Source organism: Mastigoproctus giganteus, chromosome 6 (genome assembly GCF_048544385.1).
Source record: "Mastigoproctus giganteus isolate SK-2022 chromosome 6, ASM4854438v1, whole genome shotgun sequence".
NCBI classification, from domain to species: Eukaryota; Metazoa; Arthropoda; class Arachnida; order Uropygi; family Thelyphonidae; genus Mastigoproctus; species Mastigoproctus giganteus.
This window is the reverse complement of record NC_143580.1, coordinates 97,817,252-97,835,899: the sequence shown is the minus strand read 5'-3', so window position 1 is coordinate 97,835,899 and position 18,648 is coordinate 97,817,252. Positions and strand designations below refer to the sequence as shown.

General features: G+C 38.7%; 1 protein-coding gene across 1 annotated transcript in view; it reads left to right on the top strand.

The window, feature by feature from the left end:
* The window catches only part of LOC150084470 (uncharacterized), a 428,998-nt gene that overhangs the window by 304,363 nt on the left and 105,987 nt on the right, over positions 1-18,648 (top strand). Inside the window, exon 8 of the mRNA XM_090375238.1 lies at positions 15,299-15,409. Coding sequence (XP_090231364.1) covers positions 15,299-15,409 — 111 coding nt within the window. The remainder of the gene's footprint in view (positions 1-15,298; positions 15,410-18,648) is intronic.

The following is an 18,648-nucleotide window of genomic DNA, read 5'->3' as shown; positions in this document are numbered from 1 at the left end:
AGCGTCAGTAGCATCCTTAACAACCCTGCCAACCTTTGTATCGTCTGCAAACTTGAACATTAAGCTTGATATACCATCATCAATATTATTTATAAATACAGAAAACAACAATGGACCCAACACTGACCCTGATGGACTCCACTAATAACATTAGTCCACGATGAGCGGTGTCCATTGATTACCACTCTCTGTCTTCTCCCCCTCAACCACCCCTATATCCATAGCAGCAATTTGCCTCCGATGCCACACTGCTCCAATTTGTGCAGCAGTCTTCCATGTGCAACAGTATCAAAAGCCTTTCTAAGATCAAAGTATATAAATCATAGTTCTTCTCTGCATCCAGTTCTTTTGTGACTGCATCATAGTATCCAATAAAATTGGTCAGGCAAGACTTCCCCTTAATAAAACCATGCTGTGTCTGTGCTATAACTGAATTCTTGTCAAGATAATCCTGCAGTGCTTCTTTAACAAGTGCTTCCATTAATTTTCCTGGAATGGAAGTTAAACTCACAGGTCTATAATTACTTGTGTCAGCCTTTGATCCTCCTTTGTGAATTGAGGTTACATTTGCACATCTCCAGTCTGTGGGTACCTCCCCTGAGTCCAAGGAAGCTCTCATAATTATGGCTAATAGATTGCTTACATCCTTTGCTGCCTTCTTTAGTATAACTGGATAGATCCCATCCACCCAAGGTGCCTTTCTTGTATTTATCTTCAACAATTTCTCCTCCACTTTACTCTCAATTATTACAAGATCATCTAGCTCACTGCCAGTGTTTACTCCATCTATGGCATTCCCCTTCCTGAATAACTCCTCATGTGTGAATGTAGATGCAAAATATTGATTTAGTTTGTTAGCTACCCCTGAGCAGGATCATGAACAGTTGAACCATCAATATCAAGTGGACCAATCTGATTCATCCCCTTCCTTCTAGAGTTTACATAAGTAAAGAATTCCTTGCTGTTTTTCTTTGCATCCCTTGCCAAAGATTTCTCGTAATCTGCCATCACCTGCGTAACCTCCTTTGTAACTTGGTTACAGATCATCTTATATCTACCATAGGGTTCTGTGCCACATGTTAATTTATATGTATCCCATGCATTTTTCTTCTCTGCCATATGTCTCATTAGTTCATACGACATCCATTTAGGCCTGGACCTTGAACAACATTTCTTAGTTGGTATGTAAAGCCTAGTAGCTTCCAAGATAATTCCTTTGAATGCTTCCCATTTTGAATTTGCTGTTGGTAACATCATCAGTTGGTCCCACTATATAGAAATTAAATTTTGTATCAGACCATCGTAGTCGCCTTTACGAAAGCAATAACCCTTCCCTTTACCCCTGATGGTAGTTACCTCCTTGAGTAAATCCCACTTCAGCACACTGTGATCACTGCCACCTAGTGGTTCCTGTATCTGCAGATTCTTAATGCATGAAGAATCACTACTGATAATCAAATCAAGAGTATTGATTCCTGAACATGCTGATTAAGAAAACAATCATCCAATAAATCTACAAAAGCCTTGCTAGTGTGTGAGTGACCAACCCATAAATTCCAGTCAATATCTGGGAAATTAAAATTCCCCATTATAAGACTCTCTGATTTACTGGCCCACTCTATATCCCTGTACAGTTTCTTATTATACTCATCAGAGTCATTAGGCCTATAGCACACTCCTATTCTCAATTTTGATCTCCCAATGCTTATATCACACCAAACTGACTCGACACTGCGCTGTCCAGCGATGTCGACTGGCTTCATTTCCTTGGATTTTATGTGTTTCTCAACTAATAGCATAACCCGTCCTCCCTTCCTATCCTTTCTGTAGACGTTGTGCTCTCCAAATTCGAGTTCTGCATTACTTATATCTGTGTGACACCACGTCTCTGATATCCCAACAATATCCGCCTTTGATGCTTTGAGCAATACCTCAAATTCATCAAATTTATTTACCAAACTCCCAGGATTGGTGTACACGCAAGTATACATGCACCTGTTTCAATTCTTAGCTAACCTAACACAACCCATGTGGCTTCAGGCTTCTGCTCATTCCAATAGAAGCAGTGCAAGAAACACTTTCACCTCTGCCAGTGGCTACTGTTAATCTTTTAGTCTTTGTATTCCCCCCAAGCTAGCAGTTTTCCGAACCACCTAACACTGCCTCGATAGCATCAGCAAATATTCTTGCACCCTTTCTAGTTAAGTGTATTCCATCCCCGTAGAAGCAGTCTCTCCTGTTAACAAGTATAGTCCAGGCTGAAAAAAATTCTACCCCTTGAGCCTTGCGCAATCTTCCCAGGGCCGAATTGATCGTCAGGGCTCTCATCATATACTCCCTCCTATCGTGTCTGGGCAGAATTGCAGACACTTTCAAATTCAACCCTAAATCACGGCTTTTTTTCAACAGTGACCTGTACTTGTTAAGTAATTCCGCCGGTCTCCTACTCTTAATATCATTAGTGCCAACGTGTACAACTATATCACCTTTTGTGCCCTTAAAAGATCATGCCCTTCTCTGTACTCGTTCCAGCAGCTCTACTTCCTTATTGAAATGAGGCCTCCAGACCTGTATACAGTACCCAAGGTGTGGCCTGACCATTGCCTTATACAATGGAATAATCACTTCCTTATCCCTGCTAGAAAAATTCCTGTATATAATTGACAAGACACCATGAGCTTCTCTTGCAGCCCGTCTGCACTGCTCAGAGAACTTCATATCTGCCTGCACAATTACCCCCAGGTTCTTTTCATTCTCTACCACTGTCAGGGTAGTACCACAGAGTTGAAACGTTGCTCTGCGGTTGCTGTTTCCCATAAGTAGTACTTTACATTTGTCAATGTTAAACTTCATTTGCCATCACTCTTTTGTATAAGGCAACATTTTCAGATCCTGTTCCAGCAGCATAGTGTCAGTAGTGTCCTTAACAACCCTGCCAACCTTCGTATCGTCTGCAGACTTGGACATTAAGCTTGATATACCATCATCAATATCATTTATTAATACAGAAAACAATAATGGACCCAACACTGACCCCTGAGGGACTCCACTAATAACATTAGTCCACGATGACCAGTGGCCATTGATTACCACTCTCTGTCTTCTCCCCCTCAACCACCCATTTATCCATAGCAGCAATTTGCCTCCAATGCCACACTGCTCCAATTTGTGCAATTGTCTTCCATGTACAACAGTATCAAAAGCCTTTCTAAGATCCAAGTACAGTCAGTCCTTGTATAACACGTGTTTACATTACACGAATTCGATCATACACGATTTATAAATAGGGGAATGATATCTTATATAACACGAACCGAATTCGCTTATGCACAATTCAACTTTGTGTTTATAAGAAATGGCAATCGAACGCGGAATCATCCCAACTGAACGCAACACAATAGGAATGAAGAGAAGATTCTGAAAATGTATTTGTTTTTTTATATCAGTGAAGGGGAAACACATTTCACCATAATAACGTAAAAACCCACACAATTCCAGCTATCGATATTATCGCAAATGCAATTAGATCGAGTTTACTACCAGTTTATAACAGATTCCACTAGCAACAATGCAACTGGAAATTATTTTTGTTTTATGGTAGTAACTTCCAGTAATGTGCTTTAGTAAAATGTGAGGTGTTAATAGTGTATCTCTGCCTTTACGGTGTTGTTTATTCAGTTACTACACGCGCAGCCTTGTTTATGTGTATCAAGTGTGCCTTCTCGTTTTGTAATTGTGCTTTATTCCCTAAAAATGAGTAAAATACTTAAAAGGTGTGAAAAGGACGGTCCTGGTGAAGACACTGCAGATTCAGAGAGAAAAAGAAAAGCAATATCGATAAACAGAGGCTGACTGGGTCAAAAATTCTTACACGGGAAAATTTAGAGTGGCCTCATACTATGGTTTATGGTCAAAATCACAACGGCCTCCGACCAACAGGGGTTTTCCCGGTAAGGCTTATGACCAGTCCACCTCTGTCGATAGAGAAAAAATATGAAATTGTGAAACGCTTTGAGCGAAATGAAAGACCATGTGATATTGCACGTGCTACAGGCCTACATGAGGCAACACCGAGAATTTGAAAGAATGCAGAGAAAATAAAAACAACTTTTATAGCAGGAACAACTCAAAGTGTAATTAAAATCTATTAGATTAAGACACAAAGAATTGGAAGAGATGGAACCGCTGTCAATCTGTTTGGTTAGAAAATAAAACAAAAAAACAGGTTTGCTTACAATAGAAGCAAAAGCATTAGCAATATTTTATTAAGTAAGTATTACAACGTAATACAATATGTAAGTATTTTGTTACGATAGTTCGATTAATTACGATTAATAGTAAAAAAATAAGTATTTTATTACGATTATTTATTGTGTTTGGTAATGTTTTGGTTACAAATGTGTGTTCAATCTTGGGTGATCGGCATCTAACCCTATTTTTCCCATAGTGCCTGTGGTTTATATTGCACGATTTTGCATTGCACGAGGATTTCTAGGAACACAACTATCGTGCTATAGGAAGACTGACTGTATATAATATCAAAGTTATTCCCTGCATCATAGTATCCAATCAAGTTGGTCAGGCAAGACTTCCCCTTAACAAAACCATGCTATGTCCAAGCTATAACTGAAGTCTTGTCTAGATGATCCTGCAGTGCTTCTTTAACCAGTGCCTCCATTAATTTTCCTGGAACAGAAGTTAAACTCACAGGTCTATAATTACTTGTGTCGGCCTTTGATCCTCCTTTGTGAATTGGGGTCACATTTTCACATCTCCAGTCTGTGGGTACCTCCAGTGAGTCCAAGGAAGCTCTCATGATTATGGCTAAGCGTTTGCTTACTTTTTTTGCTGCCTCCTTTAATATAACTGGATATATCCCATCCACCCCAGGTGCCTTTCTTGTGTTTATATTCAACAATTTCTCCTCCACATTACTCTCAGTTATTACAAGATTCTCTAGCATACTGCCAGAGTTGAATACACCTCTGGCATTCCCCTCGCTGAATAACTCCTCATGTGTGAATGTCGATGCAAAATATTCATTTAGTTTGTTAGCTACCTGAGCAGGATTATCAACAGTTGACCCATCGATATCAAGTGGACCAATCTGATTCATCCCCTTCCTTCTAGAGTTTACATAAGTAAAGAACTCTTTGCTGTTTTTCTTTGCATCCCTTGCCAAAGATATCTCGTAATCTGCCTTCGCCTGCCTAACCTCCTTTGTAACTTGGTTACAGATCAACTTGTATCTATTATAGGCTTCTGTGTCACGTGTTAATTTATATGTATCCCATGCATTTTTCTTCTCTGTCATATGTCTCATTAGTTCATCTGACATCCATTTCGGCCTAAACCTTGAACAATATTTCTTAGTTGGTATGTAAAGCTAGTAGCTTCCAAGATAATTTCTTTGAATGCTTCCCATTTGGAGTTTGCTGTTGGTAACATCATCAGTTGGTCCCACTGTATAGAAATTAAATTTTGTCTCAGACCATCGTAGTCGCCTTTACAAAAGCAATAACCCTTCCCTTTACCCCTGATGGTAGTTACCTCCTTGAGTAAATCCCACTTCAGCACACTGTGATCACTGCCACCTAGTGGTTCCTTTATCTGCAGATTCTTAATGCAAGAAGGATCACTACTGATAATCAAATCAAGAGTATTACTCCCTCTAGTTGCCTCCCCAACATGCTGATGTAGGAAACAATCATCCAATAAATCCACAAAAGCCTTGCTAGTGTGTGAATGACCAACCCACAAATTCCAGTCAATATCTGGGAAATTAAAATCTCCCATTATAAGACTCTCTGATGTACTGGCCCACTCTATTTCCCTGTACAGTTTCTTATTATACTCGTCAGAGTCATTAGGCCTATAGCACACTCCTACTCTCAATTTTGATCTCCCAATGCTTATATTACACCAAACTGACTCGACACTGCACTGTCCAGCGATGCCGACTGGCTTCACTTCCTTGGATTTTGTGTTTCTTTACTAATAGCATAACCACTCCTCTCTTCCTATCCTGTCTATCCTTTCTGTAGACATTGTACTCTCCAAATTCGAGTTCTGCATTCCTTATATCTGTGTTTTCCTGTATTCCTTATATTTGAGCCATACCTCAAATTCATCAAATTTATTTACCCAACTCCTAGCATTGGTGTACACGCAAGTATACATGTACTACATGTACCTGTTTCCATTCTTAGCTAACCTAACACAACCCATGTGGCTTCAGGCTTCTGCTCATTCCAATAGAAGCAGTGCAAGAATCACTTTCACCTCTGCCAGTGGCTACTGTTAATCTTTTAGTCTTTATATCCCCCCCAAGCTAGCAGTTTTCCGACTCACCTAACTCTGCCTCGACAGCATCAGCAAATATTCTTGCACCCTTTCTAGTTAAGTGTATCCCATCCCTGTATCCCTGTAGAAGCAGTCTGTCCTGTTAACAAGTACAGTCCAGGCTGAATATAATTCTACCCCTTGAGCCTTGTGCAATCTGTCCAGGGCCGAATTGATCGACAGGGCTCTCATCATATACTTCGTCCTATCGTGTCTGGGCAGAATCGCAGACACTTTCAAATTCAACCCTAATTCACGGCTTTTTTTCAACAGTGACCTGTACTTGTTAAGTAATTCTGCCGGTCTACTACACTTGATATCATTAGTGCCAACATGTACAACTATATCACGTTTTGTTCCCTTCAAAGATGATATCCGCTCTGCAACGTCATGAACCTTTGCCCCTGGCAGACATACCCTGGTCCTGTTCCACCTATCCTTTTTACAGTGTATGTTCCTCGTTTCCCTGACAATAAAGTCACCAACAACTACTAGTTTCTGTGGGACCAGCGCATTCTGCCTAGGGGGCTGCTTCTGTGTTGCCTGATGACCAAGTGCAAGCTCTGGCGTTGATGTGGGCAGCTGAGAGCTTGATGAGCCCCTCAATTTAGTTCCTTCGAGGGCATCCACTCTGTCCTTCAAGCTCTCCAATAGGCCCATAACAATGCTGAGTTGTTGGGTGCACACACACACACACACAAAGACATCCCCTATGGCAATATTATGTCCCGTACCTGATTGCTCCACAAACATCATGCAAGCAGTGCATTTTAAAAGGCTGTGATTCAGAGGGCAACCCCCCCCACCCCCACCCCGAGTTCTCCTCTGACCCACAGCACTCCCATTAGCTTGAGCCTTTTGCTTTGCTGCCCTGGTCTGAGTCATGATTTCGATTAATTTCAATAAAATTTCAATTTCAGTACAAAATTATAACCCTAAACTTATATCCCAACACAGTTATAACGGTATATATATTTTTCAATATCAAGTATTAATTATGTACGAGTTCCCTTTATATAACTTCTGTATCAAGTTATGTATTAATTAATTATGTTACATTTGTAATCTAAGTCGTTATATATATTTAGTTAAAAGTACAATTTAATTGACTACGAAGTTTAATAGATTTTTCTGATTAATTGACAATATTCTACTATACTAACGCTATCTAGTTCGGAATATAACGTATCGTATAACAAAGGGGGCAAGTTACGAACGGTAAATCTATGGACACTTAAGTATTGCATTGGTGTACATGCAAGTATACATGCACCTGTTTCTACTCTTAGTTACCCTAGCACAGCCCATGTATTTACTTGTTCCACTATGACTCCCAGCAGTCCTGGAAATTCCCATTGCCTTGCTTTCCAGGCTGTTGCTCTTCTATTGAAATTGCATTTCAATAGAAGTAGTGCAAGAATCACTTTTACCTCTGCTAGCGGCTACTATTTATCTATTAGTCCATGTTTCCCCCCCCCCACTCACAGATAGACTTCTCGCAAGTTCCTTGTTAGGACTTTTATAGGTATACATGCTCAATGAGTTTATAAAGTACTATATATTTCCTTTTTTTTTATTATTTTTATTTATTTATTTTTTATTATTTAATCAGTGCTTGCTTCTATATGTACATTGTTTGTACATATAGAAGAACATCGTCTAAATACCTCCTATGGTATGTGATATAGGGTCGAAAAGGGCGTCAAATGTATAGGCTCAATCATTGAGAGATAGATCTTCGATGTTAAGCTGCTCAGGCTCAATCTTCATATGATTAATTGGTATCGAGTTATTATTTACGTATCCTGGATGTTAAATAGTAACTTGATACCAATTAATCATACGAAGATTGAGCCTGAGTGGCTTAATGTTGGAGATCTATCTATCTCTCAACGATTGAGCATATACATTTGATGCCTTTTCGACCCCATATCACATACTATGGGAGGTATTTAGACGATGTTCTAATTATTACTGATAGTAGTACTATTCTAGACAGTTTGCATTCATTAAATAATATTCATTCTAGACTCAAATTTACGTGATGTCTAAATTTGCTAATGATGTTCAAATTGGTAGGGTAGTTAATGACCACTGTCGAGCTGAGCTTCTTCAGAGAGACCTAGATAGACTTCAGGAATGGTCAGAAAAATGGCAGCTATGCTTTAATCGAACAAAGTGTAATGTATTACACCTGAGAAACGGTAATCCCAAAATAACTTATACACTTGGTGCAGTTCAACTAAACCCAGTACTGGAGGAAAGGGACTTGGGTGTTACGGTACAGTCAGACATGAAATTCTCTGAGCATTGTAAACAGGTTGCAAGGAAGGCCCATGGTGTCCTATCAATGATCTATCGAACTTTTGCAAGTAGAGATAGGGTCGTGATAATCCCATTATATAAGGCTTTTGTTAGACCGCACCTAAAGAAAGACATGGAGCTTCTTGAAAGGGTGCAAAGACAGGTAACTTGCGTGGTGAGATCGGCAAAAGGGCATCCTTATGAAGAAAGACTTCGATTATGTGGGTTACAGAGTTTGGAAACTATACACTTAGAGGAGATTTGATTGAGGTGTTTAAGGCTCTGAATAAGTTGCCTATATGGGTGGTAGAGGCTGACAGTTTGGGGTAATTCAAAGGTCATCGGGATAGTACCTTCAGGTGAGGGGAGCGCATAGGATGATAGGCTTAATTTCCTTTTCTTTTATTAATTATTAGTTTTTTTTAATTTTTTTATTATTGTTTCATTCTTTTTTGGCTGGTGCAGCATAAGCCATAGGCTTTCTTGCACCATGCAGCCATTACTAATACTAAGACTTCAGTTATAGCTCAGACACAGCATGGTTTTGTTAAGGGGAAGTCTTGCCTGACCAACTTGATTGGATACTATGATGCAGTCACAAAAGAACTGGATGCAGGGAATAACTTTGATATTATATACTTGGATCTTAGAAAGGCTTTTGATACTGTTGCACATGGAAGACTGCTACACAAATTGGAGCAGTGTGACATTGGAGGCAAATTGCTGCTATGGATAAAGGGGTGGTTGAGTGGGAGAAGACAGAGAGTGGTAATCAATGGACACTGCTCATCGTGGACTAATGTTATTAGTGGAGTCCCTCAGGGCTCAGTGTTGGGTCCATTATTGTTTTCTGTATTTATAAATGATATTGATGATGGTATATCAAGCTTAATGTCCAAGTTTGCAGATGATACAAAGGTTGGCAGGGTTGTCAAGGACACTACTGACACTACACTGCTGCAACAGGATCTGGAAAGGTTGAGCAGATGGGCTGAGAGGTGGCAAATGAAGTTTAACATTGACAAATGTAAAGTACTACACATGGGAAACAGCAACCCCAGAGCAACGTATCAACTCTGTGGTACTACACTGACAGTGGTAGAGAATGAAGGGGACTTGGGGGTGATTGTGCAGGCAGATATGAAGTTCTCTGAGTAGTGCAGACGGGCTGCAAGAGTAGCTCATGGAGTATTGTCAATGATATACAGGAATTTTTCCAGCAGGGATAAGGAGGTGATTATTCCATTGTACAAGGCAATGGTCAGGCCACACCTAAAGTACTGTATACAAGTCTGGAAGCCTCATTTCAAGAAGGATGTAGAGCTGCTGGAACGAGTACAGAGAAGGGCAACAAGATTAGTGAATGGAACAAAGGGGTGCTCTTACGAAGAAAGGCTTAAGTTTTGCAAATTACAGTGTCTGGAGACTAGGCACCTGCGAGGTGATCTGACTGAGGTGTATAAAGCCTTGAATGGTTTAAGCATGCTCAATGCTGATGGGATCCTTCCTCTAGCTCAGAAAAATCACCTGAGAGGGCATAAATTCAAATTGAGGAAAGACAGATGTAGGATAGACGTGCGGAAATTTGCCTTTAGCCAGCGGGTGGTTGGTTGGTGGAACAGACTGCCATCCCCTCTGGTGGAGGTTGATAGCCTAAATAAGTTTAAGGCTCAGCTGGACAGGTATTTTGAACGAACAGAGGGGTGAAGTGGAAGTGGGTTTTTTTTTTTTTTTTTTGGCTGATGCTGCATAAGCTTGCTTTCTTGCATCAAATGCATCTACTAATGCTACTAAAATGCTACTAACATACGGTCGAAAAGCGTTGTCAGCTTGAGGAAGGAAAATCGTTTTGCAGTTTTTCATTAATTGCGTTAAATTGAGTTTTATTGTGTTAAATTGATTTTTAAAATTTTTTAAACTATTTGTTACTCTAATGTATGCTTTTCGATTTTTTCATTTTAATTTCTGGAGAGTATCATACAGAAGTGTTATACGTATTATATTGAGGTAAACTTCTCTTATTACTTTACAAATATTGATGTCAACATAGAACGTATCGAGCATTACAGCTCTGGTTCATACTATCTGAAAAAAAAAAAGTATAGTATGCATTCATAATCCATACTTCCATACCGTGGCATGAATCATTTTTGTGTTTTAAGGTTAAAGGTCACTTCCATGAAATTTCACATTTCCATGCACTGTCCACCTAGTCCATACCATAAGAAGCCCCCCCAAAAGAAGGGGGGAAAGAAAAAAAACTATGAAATCTCCCAAACATCCATATGATAATCCATACTTCCATACCGTGGCATGAATCATTTCAGTGAATCACAGTTCAGATAACACACTGAGATAGTAAGCATTTTAGGCATCCTCCATATCCACATCCTCATCGAACTCAAAAAGAGTGTAGTATTACTCTTTGGACTGCAGGACCGATTTCAATAAATTTTCATTGTTGATTGGCATGTGCCAGTGAGTGGTGTGCATTATTTTCATTGTTAGAGGCTTGTGAGCTGTAGCCCTTTAATGAAAATCCATGTCTTGTTTAAGTACATACAGGATTTCTGTTTTTGCTTTCAGTTCCAAATTCAGATTCTCTAGAGTTTAAGGGAGGTGAAGTAATGAGCCATCTAAAAGCATGTTGCTTCCTGTCCATCAGTATTTTATGTCTACTTAGTTGTTTATTTGGTTAGTGCCATCCCTTGGATTCCAGTTTCTTTGGCAGGTTGCCGATATTACAGCTTAGGAATGTTGACTTTTCTGAGCAATAGCACACACATAGACTTCTTCCTATATGATATTGTTTTTTGTTATTTGGTTTTTAGAAGCATCAGCAACTAAGGCCATATTGCTCCGGGAATATGCGGTGGTCATTCCCTGACCTTTCCACATCCTCCGTATTTGTTGGTGACGGGTTTGAACCCCGGTGTAATCAAGAAGCGTGTGCTACGCACTGCTGCTCCTTCCCGCCTGGCTACGGAGGTGCCCTATATGATATCCAACTGCCATTCTCTTAAGAAATTCTGTTAGTTCTTATCTCCTCTACAGAATCTTTGGCTTAATTCTGGTTATATTTTGCAGATTAAACCTTTCAGTTGGCTCTACTACACTTCAAATTGATTGCTCTAACTTCTCTTAACTTGAAACCTTATACAGATTGACATCTTAACTGAATGGTGCCTCCGTAGCCAGGTGGGCAGGAGCAGCAGTGCGTAGCACACGCTTCTTGATTAGACAGGGGTTCAAGTCCGTGACCACCAAATACGAAGGATGCGGAAAGGTCAGGGAATGACCACCGCATATCCCCGGAGCAATATGGCCTTAGTTGCTAATGCTCCTAAATAACAAACAACAACAACAACAACAACTTAACTGAACCTTTGCCTCAATCCTTGATTGATTCTGCTGCATCTTTAGCATTAGCAGCAGCATATGATGCAAGAAAGCAAGCTTATACAGCATCTATAGGATTCCATTTACCTCTCACCTACTCCAAAGGTGTTTCCAGTTCTTCCTTGAATTTATTTAAGCTGTCAACTTCCACATTTAAGCTGTCAACTTTTTTTTTTTTTTTTTTTTTTTTTTTGGCTGGTGCAGCATAAGCCATAGGCTTTCTTGCACCATGCGGCCGTTACTAATACTAATACTAATACTAATACAATGGCATCTTTGGTTGGATCATGCTCCTATCATTTACTTGTTATGTGTTTGATAAGAATTTTGGGCTAATTGCTGATTACTCATCAAAGCATTTGACTCAGTCCCACATGAGCAGTTACTTTATAAGCTGGAACAGGTTGGAATCACAGGGAAAATCCTTAGATGGATAGATGGATAGCTTCAGGGCAGGAGGCAGAGGGTTGTGATAAATGGTTATTTCTCAGATTGGGTTGATGTAAGAAGTGGGATTCCCCAAGGATCAGTATTAGGTCCACTGTTGTTTTTGATTTACATAAATGACATCGATGAAGGGATAGAGGGCGTGATGTCTAAATTTGCAGATGATGTAAAGATTGGTAGAGTAGTTAATGATCGCCGCCAAGCAGATCTTCTTCAGAATGATCTAGATAGACGTCAGTGATGGTCAGAAAAATAGCAGCTATGCTTTAATCCAGCAAAGTGTAAAGTATTGCACCTGGGGAACAGTAACCGCAAAATAACTTATACACTTGACTGAGTTGAATTAAAACCGGTAGTACAGGAAAGGGACTTAGCTATTACGATGCGGTCAGACTTGAAGTTCTCAGAGCATTGTAGACTTGTTGCAAGGAAGACCCATGGTGTCCTATCAATGAATTATCGAACAATTATGAGGAGCGACGACTTACGTTTAGATTGTACCGAAAGAAAGACATTGTTCTTCTTGAAAGGGTCCAAAGACAGATAAGATTGGTGAGGAACAAAAGAGTTCTCCTACAAGGAGAGGCTTAAATTCTGTAAGTTGCAGCATCTGGAGATTAGGCACCTGTGAGGTGATCTGAGGTGTACATACAATGCCTTGTACACCTCAGGGTTTTTTTTGGCTGATTCTCTATAAGCTTGCTTTCTTGCATCATATGCCTCATCTACTGCTAACTCGCCTGGTGAGAACAGCAAGAGGGCGTCAATATGAGAAGAGACTTTGAATATGTGGGTTGCAGAGCTTGGAAACTAGGTACCTTAGAGGAGACTTGATTGAGGTGTGTAATGCTCTGAGAGGCATAAGCAAAATGAATAAGGACAAAATTTTTACAGTTATAAATGATTCTAGAACAAGGGCCATAATTTCAAGTTACGGGGGGAGATGTTTAGAATGGATTTCAGAAAAATTTTATTTTCGCCTAGTGTTGCATAGGTTGTCTTTTTCCTTTTCTCTTATTATTATTTTATTTTATTTATTTTTTGTTATTTTATTTTGTTATTATTATTTTTGGCTGGTGCAGCATAAGCCATAGGCTTCCTTGCACCATGTGGCCATTGCTAAATGCTAATACAGTCAGTCCTAGTATAGCACGATAGTTGTGTTCCTAAAAACCCTCGTTCAATGCAAAATCGTGCAATATAAACAACAGGCCCTATGGGAAAAATAGGGGTAGGTGCCGACAACCTAAGATTGAACACACATTTGTAACCAAAACATTACCAAACACAGTAAATAATCGTAATAAAATACTTACGTATTTTACTTCTGCTAATGCTTTTGCTTCTATCGTAAGCAACCTTGTTTTTTGTTTGATTTTCTATCCAAACAGATGACAGCCGTTCCACCTCTTCCAATTGTTTGTGTCTTAATCTAATGGATTTTAATTACACTTTGAGTTGTTCCTGCTATGAAAGTTGTTTTCATTTTCTCTGCATTCTTTGTAATTCTCGGTGTTGCTTCATTTAGGCCTATAGCACATGCAATATCACAGGGTCTTTCATTTCGCTCAAAGTGTTTCACAACTTCATATTTTTTCTCTATCGACAGAGGCGGACTGGCCATAAGCCTTACCGGGGAAACCCTGGTGGGCTGGAGGCCGGTGTGATTTTGGCCATAAACCATGGTATGAGGCCACTATAAATTTTCCCGGGTAAGAATTTTTGACCCAGTCCGCCTTCGTTTATCGATATTGCTTTTCTTTTTCTTTCTGAATCTGCAGTGTCTTCACCAGGACGCTTCCTTTTCACACCTTTTAAGTATTTTACTCATTTTTAGGGAATAAAGCACAATTACAAAACGAGGAGGCACGCTTGATACACATAAACAAAACTGTGCGCATGTAGCAACTGAATAAACAACACCGTAAAGGCAGAGATACACTATTAACACCTCACATTTTACTAAAGCACATTTCTATGGGTTACTACCATAAAACAATAAAAACAATTTCCAGTTGCGTTTCTGCTAGTGGAATCTGTTATAAACTGGTAATAAACTCGATCTAATTGCATTTGCGATAATACCGATAGTTGGAATTGTGTGGGTTTTTACGTTATTATGGTGAAATGTGTTTCCCCTTCACTGATATAAAAAACAAATACATTTTCAGAATCTTCTCTTCATTCCTATCGTGTTGCGTCCAGTTGGAGTGATTCTGCGTTTGACTGCCATTTCTTGTAAACACAAAGGTGAATCGTGTATAAGCGAATTCGGTTCATGTTATATAAGATATTGTTTCCCTATTTATAAATCGTGTATGATCGAATTCGTTTAGTGTAAACACATGTTATAGAAGGACTGACTGTACTAAATAATTTTGGCCTCTGCCTGTTCTTAATCATATTCGCCATTCCTCTTAGTGATAATGGAACCCTAGAAACCAAGAGATGGGAGATGTCATCAAAGAATTATTGAACCTCGGTTGACCAATGGTATTGAATCCTGATCGAATAATCATGGTTCAGATTCTTTTATGGTGTTATCTCCATTCTTTTACTTTATTTTATATCCTTATCACTGAGATGGGTGGTCCATTGTGATCAAGGAATGGGTAGAGGTTCTGGAATGAGATGCTGTTCATAATGGTAAACGGTGTCTTTTATTTGAAACACTGTATATGAATGTTGAATTTTTTAATGAATAGTGTATTTTACGGTTCATGTCAGTAGTTTAGCAGCTTATATATTGTAAATAATGTCTAATGGCTTTTAATTCTCGCTAACCTTATTCCTTTATTCCTATTAGGAATTCTCATTATCAAAAAGTAACTAAAGTAAGGGAAAATGAACAGAGTTGCAACTCTCACAAGCAAGCAGTGAAATTTAAAGAAAAGTTTCCTAACAGGACCACACAGAGGTAAATAAGTATGTGTGTGTGTGTGTGTGAGAGAGAGAGAGAGAGAGAGAGAGAGAGAGAGAGAGAGAGAGAGAGACGAGATAACACATTATGAATCTGAAGTGTGTAAAAGACTAAAGTCTGTACAGACAGATAAATTCAAGCAAAATAAATATAATGAAGTATAAAAATAAGAGTAAGAAGTTACAAAAAAACACAGGTGTTGGAAAGGAAGTATATACCTTGATAGCTTTTTCTCACATAAACTTAGTTTCTAACTCCTGTCCATTTAGAATGTTCTTGGCAAGCACTGTAGAGAGTAAAGCCAAAGGAAAAAGCAATTGGTAAAAGTAACATAGATGGATGGCGAGAGAGAAAAGAGAACCTTAAAAATTTAATCAAATGAAAATCAAAAATAATAAATATTAAGATTGTATATTATTATAATTGTAAATTGGTGTATACAGAATGTAAATTATAATTGTAATTTACTTCTTAATTGTAATTCTATTAAACAGCGATTCTAATTAGCGAAAATAGGAGGAATATTATCCACAGGCTATAAAAGTAAAGATATATTAAAGCACAAATTTACCCTTTATAACCTTACCAATTAAAAAATTAAATGATACTGGAAAATCGTAAGAATATACATGATAATCGGAATAATTATTACGTACTGTAATATGTACATACTAACAAGTTAACATTTCTGTTCACTGACATTTTATTATTATTATTACTAGCCACATAGTGCAAGGAAGCCTGAGACTTATGCTGCACCAGCCAAGAGAAATTTCCGAGTTACTCAGAGAGAGAGAGAGAGAGAGAGAGAGAGAGAGAAGGGAATCACCAAGAAAGAGAAGAATGATGATATCTAGCTCAGGATCCTGGGTGTGCCAAGTCCATACTCACCAGAGGTGAGCCCCTGTGGGTGGAGGTTAAAATTTAATAAAACAGCAAAAAGATAAGCAGTCAACAACAAAGAACACGGCACACACAAATTGAAAGTAACATGATACGCGCAAGTGAGAACAGAGTAACAAGTTACAAAGCTTTAAAAATAGGAATGAAGAGAAGATTCTGAAAATAAATTTTTTTATATGATTGAAGATACCATGGAAGTGTAAACACATTCCACCATAATAACCCACAGAATTCCATCTGTCGGTATTATCGCAAATTCAATAAGATTGAGTTTACTATCTGTTTATGATAGATTGCACTAACAGAAAAGCCCAATAAACAGGTGACTGCTAATTGTTTTTATTATTTTATGGTTGTAACCTCCAGAAATCTGACCGAAGTACATGGTATTGTTGGAGACAATCATTGGGTAAACTCCAGTGCTGCGGTCTCCTGCCCTGATTAAACGGCATGCTGTCCCAATTAAGTGAAGTAAACCATGGCTATTTTCTCGATTAGCATTAGCATTAGTAGAGGCATTTGATGCAAGAAAGCAAGCTTATGCAGCATCAGCCAAAAAAAAAAAAAAAAAAAAAAAAACACTTCCACTTCACCCCTCTGTTCGTTCAAAATACCTGTCCAGCTGAGCCTTAAACTTATTTAGGCTATCAACCTCCACCACAAGGGATGGAAGTCTGTTCCACCAACCAACCACCCGCTGGCTAAAGACAAATTTCCGCACGTCTATCCTACATCTGTCTTTCCTCAATTTGAATTTATGCCCTCTCAGGTGATTATTCTGAGCTAGAGTAAGAATCCCATCAGCATTGAGCATGCTTAAACCATTCAAGGCTTTATACACCTCTAAATTCGATTCTGTTTTTTAAGATTTGCCCCAAATAAACAGCTACCCCGATTAACCGGTGGCCCAAATAACCGGAATCCACTGTATATACTGATGGCTCCAAATCACATTCAGCCATTGGAGCAACAGCAGTATTTCCCTCTACTGTCATTTCAGCTGCCCTTCCACCTGAGGATAGAAGCTTCTCAGCAGAACTTCATTTAATAAAATTAGCTTTAGAAAACCTGAATCTACCTGAAACCTCTACCCATCTTTAAAATACATGGTATACTCAGACTCTCTCAGCTCAATTTCAGCAATGCAAAATTTTTCCTACAAGGTTCACTCCATGTTAAATCAAATCAGAAGCCTCTTATTACAAATTGATGAATGTCATCTATCGGTGACCTTTTGCTAGATCCCAGCACATTCAGGGATAAAGGGGAATGAACTCGCTGACAAAACTGCCAAAAATCCGTTAATTTATGATTTAACCTCTGTCCCTGTTCCAGGCTCTGACTATAATTACTTCATACAAACAGCATGTCTCGCACAGTGGAAAAAACTATAGCAGATCCAAACCAATAATAAACTTTATCAGTTGAAACGAGATTCAAAGCTTTGGTGCTCCAGCACCAAAACAGTATAAAGAGAAAAAGTGGTACTTGCACAGGCATGAATAGGACATACATATGACTTGCCTTCATCTACTCACAGGAGAGGATCCTCCACAGTGTCCACACTATTCAGCACATTTGACAGTCAAACATTCTGATTGACTGCCCTCACTATCAACAGGGTAGAACATCTGTCCTGTACTCCCTGACAAATCTTCGAGGACCAATGACATTAAAACATATTATTAGTGACGATGCAAACATCAATGACTTTTTCTCTTTTCTGAAAAAAAAATTGGAAACTGTCGTAAATTCTAAAAGAACACTGTAATAAAAATCCCATAACACACACACACACACACACACAATTTCAAAAACAAAAGGGGTTGACACTTCTCTGTGTTTTAGTTGGTGTTTCTACTATGTATACGCTTAAGTAGTTTACTAAGTTTATGGTAAAAAACGGAATGATGAATTCAAAACATTCCTTAAAATATAGGCAAATAAGCAGATATTACTCTTTGCCGAGATGGGGGTGATAAGAAAAACCTACATTTTCTTCGGGACGAAATTCTCCACCTGGGATTTGGTGGGGAGGGGAAAGCCGGAATCAGCTTTTCTGTCAGCAGGTTAATTATTGATCATAACCAGTGATTTATTTATTTATTTTTTTGAGAATGTATAATTTCTATTACTATGCTAAATGCAATATGTAATTTCCAGAATAATTATGTTTCATTTAATGTTAACTACAGATGAAAAAACCCATTTTAAGAGATAGAAAATTCGAAATTGGTGAGTGCTATCAGTTATTGTCTTTTTAGGCCATGTGGTAAAATATAATGCATATACAGTAAACCCCCGCAAATAGCGGGGGTTACGTTCCTGAGAAA